Source organism: Hemibagrus wyckioides, linkage group LG03 (genome assembly GCF_019097595.1).
Source record: "Hemibagrus wyckioides isolate EC202008001 linkage group LG03, SWU_Hwy_1.0, whole genome shotgun sequence".
NCBI lineage: Eukaryota > Metazoa > Chordata > Actinopteri > Siluriformes > Bagridae > Hemibagrus > Hemibagrus wyckioides.
In genome coordinates, this window is record NC_080712.1 from 32,581,935 (window position 1) to 32,597,992 (window position 16,058).

Genomic DNA, 16,058 nt, shown 5'->3' on the forward strand with positions numbered 1-16,058 from the left:
TGGACTCCGGAGCCGACTCTGAATTTATGGATCAAGACCTGGCTAAACAACTAGGCCTTGAGACGGTGCCTCTGTTCTCGCCCCTCCAAGTTCAGGCCTTGGACGGCCACGTCCTCCATCATGCCTCCCAACGCACTAAACCCTTGCTTGTCACCATCTCTGAACATCACCAAGAGTGGTTGTCTTTTCTTCTGATCCCTTCACCATTTGCCCCTGTTATGTTGGGCTTAATGCCATTACTACCAAGAACCGTTACCCATTACCCCTCATGTCTACTGCTTTCGAACTCCTCCAGGGAGCCACTGTCTTCACCAAACTCGATCTCCGCAACGCCTATCATCTGGTGCGTATTCGAGAGGGTGACGAATGGAAGACTGCATTTAACAAACCAACAGGCCATTATGAATATCTGGTAATGCCATTCGGGCTCACTAATGCCCCTGCTGTATTTCAAGCCCTGGTCAACGACATCCTCCGGGACTTCCTAAACCAGTTTGTCTTTGTGTACTTGGATGACATCCTCATCTTCTCCCACTCCCTAGAGGAGCATGTTCACCATGTCCGGTCGGTGCTCCGTCACCTGCTTCAGAACCGTCTGTATGTAAAAGCCGAGAAGTGTGAATTCCACACCTCCAGCACCACTTTTTTGGGTTTCATACTCTCGGCCGGTAGCATACAGATGGATCCCAGGTGGGTGGAGGCTGTGAGGGACTGGCAGTGCCCTGAAAGCCGTAAGCAGCTCCAGCGTTTCCTGGGGTTCGCTAATTTCTACCGGAAGTTCATCAGAGGTTACAGTGCCGTTGCGGCACCCCTGCACCGACTCACTTCCTCGCTACACCCCTTTTCATGGACTCCAGAGGCTGAGCTAGCCTTTGCCCAACTTAAGAAGCTCTTCACTACTGCTCCTGTCCTGATTCTTCCGGACCCATCGCGCCAGTTAGTGGTGGAGGTGGATGCATCTGACTGTGGGGTGGGGGCCGTCCTGTCTCAAAGGGCTTCTAAGGACAATCGACTCCACCCCTGTGCCTTTTTCTCTCACCGCCTTTCCCCAGCTGAACAGAAGTATGCCATCGGTGAATGGGAGCTTCTGGCTGTGAAACTGGCCCTGGAGGAGTGGCGCCACTGGTTCGAGGGCACTGAGCAGCCTTTCATTGTATGGACTGACCACAGAAATCTTGAATACCTTCAGACAGCCAAACGACTCAATCCTCGACAGGCTCGTTGGGGGCTGTTCTTTGGGCGTTTTAACTTCACCCTCTCATTCCGCCCTGGTTCTAAGAATGGTAAACCCGACGCCCTTTCACGACTATTCACCCCCGATGAGGATGACCCAGCTCCCGAACACATCCTCCCTTCATCGGTAACCATCCGTGCTCTTCATCTGGGGATCGAAAGGAGAGTGCAGCAGGCCATTGCAGGGATACAGATTCCAGGCAACTGCCCCAGGAACAGACTCTTTGTCCCTGATCACCTTAGGTCTCAGGTCATCCAGTGGTGCCACAGCAGCCGCCTCTTTTGTCATCCCGGGGTTTCCCGTACCTTATCTACTCTCCAACAGCGTTTCTGGTGGCCATCACTCAAGCACGATATCCAGAGATTTGTGGCAGCCTGCCCCACCTGTGCTCAGCAGAAATCGTCAAGGACCCCACAAGCCGGGCTCCTGCGCCCCCTTCCAACCCCCAGACGACCTTGGTCCCATATCTCCCTGGATTTTGTCAACGGACTACCTCCTTCTGCCGGCCACACTACCATCCTTACGGTGGTGGACCGATTCTCGAAAATGGTCCATTTCGTGCCCTTGGCCAAGCTTCCCTCCGCCAAGGAGACTGCCCAGATGCTACTATTACATGTCTTCCGCTTACACGGGTTGCCTCGCAATATTTTCTGACCAGGGGCCACAGTTCACCTCGAGATTCTGGAAGGAGTTCTGTCACCTCCTGGGTACCTCCATTAGCCTTTCATCTGGCTTCCACCCGCAGACCAACGGCCAGACGGAGTGATTAAACCAAGAGTTGGAGACTGGGCTCAGAATCCTCTGTTCTGAAGACCCTACATCCTGGTCATCCAACCTCATTTGAGTCGAATATGCCCACAACTCTCTTCCCTCGGCAGCCACAGGCCTCTCCCCTTTCCAGGCCGCTTACGGCTATCAACCACCTCTGTTCTCTTCCCAAGAATTAGGATCCGAGCCTGTTCGCTGGTTTCCGCTGCATTTCCAGGTTCCATGTTGCTACTTCCGGTTCCGGGACGCAACTTCCGGTTTCGCGATCTCATTTCCGGTTTCCGCCATTTTATGCTCCTCTGTCCTATATAAGCTAGCGAGCAGTCCATGCTCCTTGCCAGATGGTCTCTTCAGTCAGCCTTGAGCTTCTGAGACGGCATCCTGCCCTTTTCTTCAGTTCCTGTCTGCCTGGTTTGTCTCTGCCTTCCTTCAATCAATGACTCTGCCTGTCCTACATTTAACCTGTTCTCTGGATTTGGATTATTGGACTGTATGCTGCTTATGACTCTGCCTGTCCTACGTTTAACCTGCTTTCTGGATTTTGGATTATTGGATTGTATGCTGTTAATGTCCCTGCCGGTCCTACGTTTAACCTGTTCTCTGGATTTGGATTAGTGGACTGTATGCTGTTAATGACTCTGCCTGTCCTACGTTTAACCTGTTCTCTGGATTGTGGATTATTGGACTATATGTGGTTGTTTCTTTTACTGATTCTACCAGCCTGCTGTATCCTGGTTTTTTTGAGAACTCTGCCATTTTTTTGTGCCGTTCTTAATAAAGACTCTAAGTTTGAACTCGGACTGTGTTCTGCATTTGGGTCCTCACCTGCCATCCGTGACAATGTGTTATGGAACGGGAATCATAAAGGCAACGGTCAAAGAGAAGGAAGCCTGTGGATGATAATGTTTGACCCAAGTAAAAGTAAAATCTGTAAAATAAATATAAAAATAAATATAGAGAAAGTTTCAACTGTATTTTTACGTGAATTCATTACTGAAACTGCTAAAATCATTAAAAAAAAAACAACTAAAATATAAAAACAATATTTAGATTGCAAAAAAAAATCTGTAGTAAAAAATTTAAAAATACATTTTTCCATAAAATGTTAAATTTTATTACATTATATAGAGAATAAGAATTTGAATTTGAAGAATAAAATGTTTAATAATAAATAGATTAATAAAATTATTAATAAAAATAATTTAATTAAAACAAATGTCTAGCTTAAACCTGCATATAACCTGTTTTGCTGAAATATTTGAAGCTGTGTAAAAAAAAAAAAAAAGAGAACTTTTCATAAGCATGATGAGAAATGGGAGGAAAAAAAAGGAAATATTTCCAGACTCCCTCACCAACCAATGCACCCAATCACCCGAATATTAATCTAGCACACCTGCACCTAGTTTCGTAATCACTTCCACTCCTCTATTTAAGTGCACCCTTTCCAGACCCTGGTCTCATACAAGACTTACGTTGAAAACTCCACGATTCTCTGCTACTCGCCTCGCTACCTTATGTTCGCTTTGCTCCAGGTTCTAGTTCCAGCCCCTACCTTCTCCACTAAAGTTCGCCTCGTCCTCCATTCTCCGGATCGAGGTATTTCCTGTTCTCCATTCTCTCCGTCTGCCCTCCAGTCACCTCTCCATAAGCTGCATAGTACTGGTATCCACTTCTTCCTCTTCTCCACCCATTTTACGTACATTAATAAACATACCCGTTTGGGTTTGAAAATAAAGTCTGTGTCCAGTCTGGTTATCGTTACAACAAGGTCCAGCATCTCGTTTTACAGTAATCTGCTTCAGGCCTCTAGAGATTTTCTGTAAACCTCAGAAGGATGTAATGTTGGAATACCTTTTGTTTGTGGCTTTGTAGATGGAAGCAGATGCAAATTTATGAAGTAACTAAGTGAGGTCATGAAGATGGTCACAGAGTCTAAGCAAAAGACACAAGTTAAGAATTGTGTAGGAAAACATATTCTGAGTTTACTCTAGAATTTACTGTAACATATTTCTCTTTGAATAATCAATTACATATCCCAGCTCTCACCACCAAATGGTGATCAAAGCAAATGGTTATCAGGAACAGTGAACCAGCTCACAGTTGGTGGTCGACTCTGAGGATTTCAGTGTTTTCTTTAAGAGTATCACCTCAAAGCTTTTGTATTTTTGTAAGGCCTGCCCACTCAAGGCCTTTAAAACTGTAACACAAGTTTCTTTTCATTGGACTTGGTGACTACAGTACCACTGTCAGTGTATTCTGATCTACAATAAAAACATTCCTGCTGAAAACATGTTCAGAGTCCCCTGGTCTGCTTCGGTGAATTCACAACAGATGTGTGACCCGGATAGAGCTGCTCACTTGAAACCAGTGCAGACTGAACTTCTTCAACTCAGCTATGATTTGGTGAGTGTCACTCTATCAAAGAACCACTACAGACCAGTATTTAAGTTATCCTCGGCTTTGCCAGAGAAGTGTTAAACACAGCTGTAGGGTGTTTTAACAAATTGGTTTATCCTCTGTTTTCGGCATGCACAGTTTCCTGAACTCATTACGGCAGCACCGCATGGTTAAACCATCTACATCTATAGAGAACCTTCTGGACAACTTAATGCTGCCCAGACTAATGGACGATACTGCAGAACATAGCAGCACCGGATTATATTCTTGCTTCACAACGTGGTGCCTGCACAGTTGTTGGACCTGAATGTTGCACGGGTCTGGCTGACCCAGTCAAGGACCTGGACAAATTGCGAAAGGATATTAGCACTATATCCATAAAACTGTATAATATGACCATGAAAAATTCCTCATGGTTTGGAAGCCTGTTTGGCCAGTCATGGTCTTGGATTAAAGAAATAGTTATTTTAATCAGTTTCATTATACTAATTCTACCTTTATGCCACATAATCTTCCAGGTCATCATAGGTTGCATACGACAGACTACTAATCCTCATCATAAAGGCGTAGCAGTAGCTCAAGTCAAGAACTACTACCCTTAAATCCTAAAGCCTATTACAAGAGTGTAAACTAACAACAAGCTGATAAATTTCTAAGTTGTGAGAGTTATTTAGAACTCTCAAAGGGGGATTGTAGGAAAACATATTTTGAGGTCAGGTTTAAACCTGAGGTGGACCAGGAAGACGGGACAAAATGCAACATCCTGTTAACGTCCAGTCGAGACAAGTGCCATGAGAGCTACTGCAGAAGTGCTCAGAAGAACTGATGCTCAAGACTGTAGATCAGTGGTTTCAGAGGGACGCTATAATATTTGACCAAAATGCAAATTTTGCAAACCTGCTCATGTACAAATTCGTACAGAAATCACTGGAGAGAAACAGCAGAAAGAGTCTCTTCCTCTTGATGGTTACGTCTTCATGTCGGTCATTTACCAAAGCAAAGACAATTCCATTTAAAAAGGTTTGTCAGTGCAAACAAATAAGCAAACCTAGAGATCTTTTACTAGCACCAGATCTGTTACAGGAAAAGGTTACTCTAAACAAAATGTCCAAACTTCAATGTTTACAGTAAAATATTTACTTTAAAAAATGAATGAAAAGAGCGATCTTAACATTTATTTTATATATATATATATATATATATATATATATATATATATATATAGTGAACAAGACACGATAATACCTGAACAGTTCAACACTCAAACTCTTCATTCCTAATACTGTGTGTTGTCACCTAGATGATCTTTAACAACAGTTTTTATGTGTTGTGATAGTTGGTCAAGAGTCAAGAGTGGTCAAGAGTATCCTGTGCAGATAAACTGACAATTTTTCCTCCAGATCCTGCAGATTGCTTCACACTGAGGACAACTGCAGGACTTGTTCTGAGGGACTTTTACAAAAAGGTGCGAAAACCTTTGAACAGGGTGACCGGTGTATATCATAAGTTCTTTTGTTGTTATTTGTAAGATCTTTTGTTTTCACTGCCCTTCAGAAGCTACATGAGAAATTTACATGTTTCCCAGAAGACAAAACAATAACAATGTTCAAAAGTTTACACCCCCCTGGCGTAAATAGTGTCGTGAACCGAACGTTGAATCAACAGCGAAGATGGTCTACTCATGAAATATTAACATAAAGTTAAATGTTAAAGGTAAATGTTCATCAGATCCATTTAAAATGGATGTAAATCCAACGACAAAAATCCAAAAACAATGCATTTTATTCACATTTTTTCAAAGCCACATTTGGCAAGCAAAGGTTTGTCAAAGCATTACACCAGAGAGCACGAGCTTCTTGACTGTGTACTTGAAGTGGTATTTGTAAATAAAATCAGCTTGCAAAATATCGGCTTTCGATTTACATAAAATTGGAGAAGCAACTGGTGAGGCTAACCTTGTCCAGTGAACTCCATGAGAAGCATTATATCTATGAGATCGGCAGAAAATGAGGGTTCCCCTCTCTATGTGATGACAGATTAATCACTGACAATGAAAAGTGTATCTGATTTCATTTTCAGCATTACAGACACACCTCAAGTGAGCAGGCGTAAAACAAACACGGTTACACACCGTCCACACAGACAACTGCGGGAAAAACTATTTAGCTTAAAAGTATGTGTCTAAACCACTGTCAACTCTAAGGAGTAAACAAAAGAAATGCAAATTTCTCAGAGACCTTAGGAGCTCGAATTATTCTCTTGGTCAGTGGCAGTGCTGTACAAAATACTTGCTATTTACGGATTTGTGTCAAACCATTTTGTCAAATAAAAGTAATAAGAAATAATGATAATTGCAAGCAACAAAGATGGGGCCCAAGCAACGGTGCACCAGACACAGTGAGCCCAGTGGGTACATGCATTTAAAGGGGAAATACCAAAAGGACAAAAGTGACAATTTGGGTGCAATGAAAGTGATCACAGCAATGTACACTGATAGCAAAAAGAAAACTGACTCTTCCTCTAAACTATTTAAAGCCAGAAAAATGTATACACATTTCAGGAAAAGAAAAATTTGTATAAATATTTTATTACTAAATTCATTGCTATACGTTATATATTGATATATATGATGATGTTATAATATTATGATAATATTATTAAAATTATACTAATATAATATACATCATACTATTTTTCTTTTCCTGAAGTGTATATACATTTTTTGTCTGACTCTGTATATATAAATTGTGAACATGAAGCCATATTTAAAAAAATAAATGGGAAAGAGCTTCTAGTGGACATAGTTTAGTACTGCAGGAGTCAGACCAAAGCCATGTCCAGTCAATGGACTGATAAATGTAAAAATTTGATGTGAGCCGTTTGAGCATCACAAAATCATGAAACTAATTCCTTCACAGTTTCACATCAGCCATGTCCTGTCATTATTCTGACTGATTTTGAACCAAATCAGGTGAAAGTAAGGGACAAAACATTAGAGATTTCTAAAAGTGACACACTTCCTGCTGCCAGTTGGTGGCGCTATGACCGAGACTGCTCTTAACATCAACAAGATCACTCCATGTAGACAGAAGTTATTACGGACTTCCTCTTTCCTTTTATTCGCCATAAGTTTAAGGGCTCCTCACGGCTGAACCGTTTGAGATATCAAGAATCCCTTCGCAATTTTGCATTATCAATGTCTTGAGATCATTTTAGCCTGGGTTTGGTGGTGGTTGTATCAATGTCTTGAGATCATTTTAGCCTGGGTTTGGTGGCAGTTGTATCAATGTCTTGAGATCATTTTAGCCTGGGTTTGGTGGCAGTTGTATCAATGTCTTGAGATCATTTTAGCCTGGGTTTGGTGGCGGTTGTATCAATGTCTTGAGATCATTTTAGCCTGGGTTTGGTGGCAGTTGTATCAATGTCTTGAGATCATTTTAGCCTGGGTTTGGTGGCAGTTGTATCAATGTCTTGAGATCATTTTAGCCTGGGTTTGGTGGCGGTTGTATCAATGTCTTGAGATCATTTTAGCCTGGGTTTGGTGGCGGTTGTATCAATGTCTTGAGATCATTTTAGCCTGGGTTTGGTGGCGGTTGTATCAATGTCTTGAGATCATTTTAGCCTGGGTTTGGTGGCGGTTGTATCAATGTCTTGAGATCATTTTAGCCTGGGTTTGGTGGCGGTTGTATCAATGTCTTGAGATCATTTTAGCCTGGGTTTGGTGGCGGTTGTATCAATTCCCTAGGAGGAGTATATCAAATTCCATTGGGGCGTTTTGCAAATGACTCAAAATAACTGACTTCCTGTGGATTAGACTCATTGACATGCAGTGAGAAAGTTGTTCAGTTCAATGAGGTCTAAGTGTGTACCGGGTTTTACATGGATACGTGCAAGTGTGTATCAGCTATGCAGCAAGATTTTCCAGGGGGCGCTGTGACGGGTGTGTGCCACGCCCATGGCCGAAAAAATTGGTCAGTTTAACTGCTCAGGACAAACCAGAGACTCTTGACCAACTATCACAACACATAAAAACTGTTGTTAAAGATCATCTAGGTGACAACATACAGTATTAGGAATGAAGAGTGTGAGTGTTGAACTGCAAATTCAGGTATTATCGTGTTTTGTTTACTATATATAAATAAACATATATATTATCTGCTATGGGAAATAGTTTATTCAGGGCAGAAGTAAATGAATAAATGTTATGATCGATCTTTTCATTCATTTTTTAAAGGAAATATATTCCTGTAAACATTGAAGTTTGGACATTTTGTTTAGAGCAAACTTTACTGTAACAGTTCTGGTGCTAGTAAAAAAGCTCAAGATTTGCTTATTTGTTTGCACTGACAAACCTTTTTAAATTGAATTGTCTTTGTTTTGGTAAATGACCAATGTGTTTATTCAGGTGATGTCTCAGACAGGCTTGAGGTCATGATGGATTACCTTTTGTCACACCCAATTCATACCTCATGTCTTTTGCTTAGACTCCGTGACCACCTCCATGACCTCACTTATTTACTTCATAAATTTGCATCTGCTTCTGTCTTGTGTCTACAAAGCTACAAACGAAAGGTGTTCAAACTTTGCATCCTTCTGAGGTTTGCAGAAAATCTCTAGAGGCTTGAGGCAGATCCAGGATAGATGTAAAGAAATTCAGGAAAGCCTTCAGACATAACAAAAGGAAATATTTCTACAAATCAGAACATATGTCACTGTAACAAATGAACAAAAAAAAAAAAAGTCAGTATTTGTTGTGATCTGTGCCTTTAACACTGTGTCACTTCTCTCAGGTTAATATAATAATTTAATATTAGGATATAAAACATATATTACAGAGAAATTACACAATAAACAGTAAGACTAGGAGATTGGGATCATTTATTTCCTTTTTTCTTCATTTATTGTTATAATAGACGTACAAGTAAGTAAGTAGAAAATGTATACTTTGACAAAAATGTATGATAATTCTGTCAAAAATTTCAGATAATAATAGTAAAGGTTTTTCAGATCAGTTGAAATCTAGTTTGGAGTTGAATTTAGTTTTCTTCCGGAGAAGGAAAGGCTACGCGTCCGAGGGAATGACCCACTTACATAATTAGCAACCTGAAATCTCTCTGCAGCATTTCTCTTCTTTCAAATAGAAAAATTAAAAGAACAGAATAATCAGCAGAAGAACGTGGACGAAGGTGGACGATGAGAACAATAGGGTGTTGGTTATTAATATTAATTTGTGTTTAAATCATTGACCTGTTTAGGAAGTGTTTAGTGTTTAAAAGTGCATGTGGATTTCTCGGAAAATATTTCTGTCCTGCTTTATTAAGAGCCTCTTTATATCTCCTGTATCACTGCTGCCCTTTTTTAATTTAAACATCATGGAAAAATATACACTCTTGTTGTTTTTACTGTAAAATGAGATGCCGAACCTCGTCTGTGGAATATTTCCTTTTTTATTTCTCCCATCATGCTGATGAAAAGTTTCAAATATTTTCAGCAAAGCAGGTTATATGCAGGTTTAAGCTGAAGATTTGCTTTTTATTTAATTATTTATTTATATTAGATATTCAATTCTGTAAAAAAGAAAATGATAATATTCTATCAAATTGTTTTTCTCATATAATATAGTGTAATATAATGTTATATAATGTATATTTTAATACAGATTTTTTTGTGATCTAAAATATTTTTTTATATTTTAGTTTTGTCTGTGTCACCATTTTAGCAGTGTCAGTAATGAAGTCACATAGAAATACAGTTTAAACTCTCTCTATTTTTATTTTTATTTTTTTATTGATTTAATTAGTTTTTACTTGGGTACAGGCTTCCTTTTCTTTGACCGCTGCCTATTTTTATGATTCCAGAGCACATGGCATCCGGAAGGATTTCCACAAACATATCCAAAATGTAGTAACAAAAATGTTTTTTGTTGGTGTTGTTGGCTTTCCCCAAAAGAAAAGGCCAAGCCTCTTTGCTTATTAGTTTGCATTTTGAAGTGTAAATTTGAATCTGAATGGTCTTCAGTTTTCTGTGGTGAAGATTGAACATTTGGATCATCAGATTGAACTGAGCAAGAATGCGTCCAGCTTGGTTTTGTCTGCTCTTTCTCTCAGGTGAGAAGTGTGCATGGTTATGAGGATATTTATTTGAGAAGATTAATGCATAAAATCATATATATAAAAATATAAGTTTATATTTTTGTGTCTTACAGGAACCTTCAGTCTGGGTTCTTCTGTGTCATGGCAGTACTTCTACATGAGTCAGAACATGGCCTGGAGCGATGCTCAGACATACTGCAGAGCAAATTACATCGACCTGGTCACTGTAAGAAGCATAGAGGAGGAAAACAACCTGATCGCGCTAGCAGCAGCCACAGCTCCCGGGTACAGCGGCTCTGTTTGGCTCGGACTTCGTCGGACCTGGACCTGGATTACAGGAGAACCTTATTCAGGTCAGGTTCCTTTCTACAGTGGGCAGCCCAATGAAGGGAACGACAGAGCAGCATGTGGAGTGTTGGGCAGTAGTGGACTGGGAGATTGGTTCTGTTCGACTTCTCACTACTTTGTCTGCTACGATGGTAATTATTCTGGCTTTTCTCATACATGCTATGACTGGGATGTTAGGAGGGGTGTCAAAACTTTAGACCAGGTCAAAACACCTGAGTACGTGTCATCAGATCATATTATTGTAAATCTTTTTGGAATAAGTGCAGCAGGGAAGGACCTGGTAGCTGGAGATGAAACACGCAAGGTGATAGTCATAAATCCGTGCTACTTTTTGCAACATCATGAATTCACAAAAGGTTTTATGTACTCTAGTAACGTTCTGGTTCCTGGATTTTGCCAGCAGCGCTTGCTTGAGTTTCTCAGCTCTGATTGGTTTCAAGACTGATGTTCAGTTCCTTCATGACTGCAATGACACAGGAGGTGTTCCTGGACCCTTCTCACTGTTTGTAGTTGTGACCGAATATCATGTGACTGAATTCACTGTCAGGTGTAGACAGAGAGGAGAAGGTTCTTCCGCTGCCATGGTTATTTGTTGACCAACAGGCACTTAATACATCATATATCCTTAGAGAAAAGCCGCGAATCAATTAACGTCTGTCCACGGGTCACGTCTGGGTCCGGTGCCAGATTTTGTACTCCATTTTATTTACACTTATTCACTTACAAATAACAACACCATGACACACCACTCTGAGCTCAGCAGAGACGCGAGGTAAGACGTACTGGGTGACTGTTACCTCTGTGTGATTTATTACATTTTAATAAGCAGCATATAACAAAGTGTATCATTTTCCAGTACGCCAACAGCGGCCAATTAAATTTTACGTTACATAAAACCTCATATCAACAATTACACAAGTTTTTAAATCTGTTTCTTTTTTAACCCATCGTTCTATCCTTCAACAGACTCATCAAGCAGTAAATTCATTGTGGTCCAGGTTGCCATGAACTGGACGAACGCAGAGCTTTATTGCAGACAACGTTACGCTCATCTCGCCGTCGTCAAATTCTCCGCAGACCAGCAACTTATTTCCTATTTGGGCGGTGGGGGTTTTATCGGCCTGATCTCGGCACGGTGGTCTGATTACAGCTTCTCTGCGTTCCGGTACTGGGGTGGAATGTCAGGCCAGGAGACGAGCCTTATTAATAAATGTGTTGGCATGGTGATACCCAATGCTGGGAAATGGGAAAAATTTGATTGTACAACCCCAAATCCATTCATTTGCTATGGAGGTGAGTGTCCAGTTCACGTGAACGTTTTGTTGAATATAGACATAGCTGAGTATAGCAGAATAAACTGATTGTTAACAATCAGGGATTTTTGTGTTTATTATCAAGTATCAAGTTCTCCATGAATCTTGAAAGAACCTAAAAAAATGCATGACACGGAACCTTCAAGAATTTATGCAGAATTAAACACAATTTAATTATAATGTAAACACACACTTATTACAATGTAATTTACATTTTAAAAAAGAATTCTCTAGATGTACTCAGATGTGAAGTACTCTAAAGTAAAGTACTCAGCAAATCCAGATGTTACTGATGTTTAATAGAACAATTAAATTAAAAATGCTCTTTTTCCTCGCCACAACTCTTCCTTTAGCACCACCGTTCCAACCCGTCTCTCGTCTCTACCACGCTGTAAGATATCTGAAGACCTGGATGGATGCTCAGATCTACTGTAGAGTGAGGTTTACTGATCTGGCCACTCTGGACAGTGTGGGTGATGTGAAAAGTGTAACGAATCAGGTGGATCCTAGATACACTGGACTTCTATGGATCGGGCTCCAGAGCACAGTGGACATGCACTGGAGCTGGTCAATGGGAGATGAGCCTCTCGGTGATTACTTTAATTGGGCCTTAAATAATCCAACCGGCGGCGGAAAATGCGTGTCGAACATGAACGGATTGTGGAGTGATATGGACTGTCAGACACTGCTATACTTCGTGTGCTACAGCGGTGAGTCAGCTAATACTCCTCAATTCTGTTTGGACATCATTTGCTTCTTTAGTTTTGCTGATGTTGCTCTCAAGCCTTTCAGTTTGCCAAGGTCATTCTTAAACTGCCCCTTAAACCATGTTCTGATGACAAGTGACTTGCTTCGGTCCATAAAAACAGAATCTGAGTGTAGCTGTAGATCCGCCTTCAAGCTGGACTCACTGTGTTCAGGAATAAACCAATTAAACCAAGCAAGTAACAAGTAGGCCAGTAATAATAATAATAATAATAATAATAATAATAATAATAATAATAAAAAGACTGAGTGATTAATGATCAATTTGTGAATTATTGTCGAAAACTAACTCAATAAATAATATATAACACAGAATATATAAAATAAATACTTTTTACTATGAAAGAATTAATATTAATATTAGTTGATACTTTAATTTTAAAAAACGTAAAAAATAAAATAAAATAAATAAATAAAACTGAAATTTAGATTTTTGTAAAAAATAAAATTAATTTATTAATTATTATTAATATATTATAATAATTTAGATTGATTTCCCAAAGTAATTCATAATTTTTATATGCAGTTTTCTATTTCTATTTTTTATTATCCAACATGTCATATTTTATAATTAAATGATTAATATATTGACAAAAACTGAAGCTATTTTATTGATTTCTTGATTCACATTATGAGTGCTGCTGTTTGATTAAACTAATTATGTAGAAATTCTCTAAACAGTGTATTTCAAGCTGAGGCTTTTGTGCAAGTTGAAGTCTCACAGCTTCAGGCAACAATTAAAGAAGCAAAGTTACTTTAACTGAAACCTCTGATGCTGTCCTTGCCTGTTGTAATTATATTACAGAAGGTACAGGATACATCATGGTCAATATTCAAAAAACATGGCAAGATGCTCAGAGTTACTGTAGAAGCACCTACACTGACCTGGCCCGCATCCGCTCTCCATGGGAACAGAGCCAGGTGAACGCTGTGGTTGGTAGATGGGTTTCTGCCTGGATCGGCTTGTTTCTGGACAGCTGGCAGTGGTCTGACCAGTGGAGCCGTCGATTCAGGAACTGGGCGTCTGGACCACCGAGTGTTGTAACTGCCGGCTGTGCTGCCGTGGTAACGGGAACGTCCGGAAGATGGACGAATGACATCTGCACCACACCTCACCCTTTTGTCTGCTACGGAGGTGAGTCTCAGCGGCCGTTTAGATCCGAGCACGGCGTGAAAACAGGCACTGACTGCTCTGTTTTTTCTTTACAGATGTGGACAGGATGAATAAAAAACAGATCATAAGGATAAAACTGGTTTCCAGCGGAATGACCGACCCGTCAGTGCGAGCTGCAATCCTGGATCACGTATGACGTATTCTTCACATGCAGTAATAACATGATTCATGTGGTTTGTGGTTTAGTTAACATTCAAGGTGTCAGCAGTCAGTGGTACAGCTGCAGCTTTTCTCTAGGTTCCTGTTTTAGAGACACTGCACTTTGTCTGTAACACAACATTATTAACTAGCTCCAAGGCTGAGGGTTCGATTCTCGCCTCTGCCTGGAGCTTTCCAGCTCTCCATGTGCTGTAGACGTTTCCTTTGTCTTCTCCCCAAGTCCAAAGTCACGCTTTCTAGGCTGATTAGCATCTCTAGATTGTTAACAGTGTGTGAATGGGTGTGTGAGTGTGTGTGATTGTGCCTTGTGATAGGTTGGCACCCCATACAGGGTGTTCCTCACCTCGTACCCTGAGTCCCCTGGGATAGACTCCAGGCTCCTAACCCTCACTCTCACCCTAATCCTAACTCTCACCCTAATCCTAACCCTCATCCTCACCCATGGATGTTTCTATTATTTCTTAAATCATCAGTGTTAGTTAGTTCTTAGATCCACAGTGCTGGTGTGATTACACTGGTGTTCATGAAGGGGAGATTAAAGAGTTTTTCCAGTCGAGTCATCAGATCTGATCGCTTTGTGTCTTTCTTTTTTCTCCACAGATCGAACAAAAAATCAAAGCGAAAGGAATGAATCCAAATATCAGATGGAGAGTGAGGGATGATGGAAGTGTCTTCAAGAAAGCTGAATAATTCTGAAGTCATGGGTGTATCGATGAGGTTTCTTTCCATATAATGTATAAACTAGCGTACATACAGGATGTCTAGTAACAAAGATAGTAGAGAAAGATGAGCTAGATCATTTGGAATGTATATTGTGATATTCCAAAACGTCCGTAGTGCAAAAAATATGAACTCATTTTGAATTTTGTAAAAATCACCAAAATGAAATAAATGAATCTTTGGAAATGAAATATTATTTAAATGAATCGTGTTTTTTAAATCAAAAAATAAATACCATGAATCCTCACGAGGTTGATCCCGAAAGGAGGGAACATGCTGCAAGAGAAGCAAGCAGAGGAGGTTTTTTACACAATCATCGACACTTGCGACTTTCACATGCACATAAATGACATTTACATACATGTAAAAGAAACACATATACACAGTGGCACAGCGAATCAAGCTGCAGCCATCGCATTATTGTTGAACCAACGTGTCTTTCTGGTTCCATCAAAACGCAGCAAGCACAAACGGTTCTGTAGAGCATTAACGCTAGTGTCACAGCCTGAAATACTGTAGCCTACGACGGAAGAAAACCCTGACCGCATCCTGTCATCTGCACACCCATGTGGCCTGGCCTGCAGGATTTGTTTTAAGTTGTAGAACAGAAGAAAGACTCTTTCATATTCAGATTCCCGCCCTGCCTCAGTAACCTACCATTTCATTCTATAAGAATTCAACATAACATTTGCGGAAACGTAGAGGTCAGCATGTCCTGTTGTCATCATAATGACCATTTACTTTAAAATGAATCTAATGTTAGCTCTTTTTGTGTGTGTGTGTGTGTGTGTGTGTGTGTGTGTGTGTGTGTGAATAAATCTGTCATTATCTTACAGTTAGCTAAGTAAGCTAAGGTAATCAGTACCTCTGCAGTCTATATTAACCTTACTGATGTTATACAGCAACATGATAACCCAATAGGTCAACTTGTATTGTTGATATTTGACCGGTCACCAAGTAACATTTCTTTTTCATAGTTTTTTTATTTATGTAAAGCAGAATAAGATTAGTGCACAAACACTGTCATTGTCCATCACATACCAAAGCATTAGTTACTGAATACTGAAATACTGACTGTGCTGAATTTG

At 40.2% G+C, this 16,058-nt stretch overlaps 1 protein-coding gene across 2 annotated transcripts; it reads left to right on the plus strand.

The window, feature by feature from the left end:
- The first annotated feature begins 10,427 nt into the window (after positions 1–10,427).
- Positions 10,428–15,111, plus strand: LOC131346823 (macrophage mannose receptor 1-like). Of its 2 annotated transcripts, none has more exons than XM_058380514.1 (7): positions 10,428–10,506; positions 10,605–10,970; positions 11,806–12,132; positions 12,506–12,862; positions 13,723–14,052; positions 14,127–14,221; positions 14,851–15,111. In XM_058380514.1, exons 1-7 carry the CDS (start codon positions 10,470–10,472, stop codon positions 14,938–14,940), a joined length of 1,602 nt encoding a protein of 533 aa, XP_058236497.1. In that variant the 5' UTR covers positions 10,428–10,469; the 3' UTR covers positions 14,941–15,111. The 2 variants fall into 2 exon arrangements, with proteins under 2 accessions (XP_058236497.1, XP_058236507.1); XM_058380524.1 differs by having other exon boundaries at positions 14,127–14,228; positions 14,851–14,952.
- Positions 15,112–16,058: the final 947 nt, after the last annotated feature.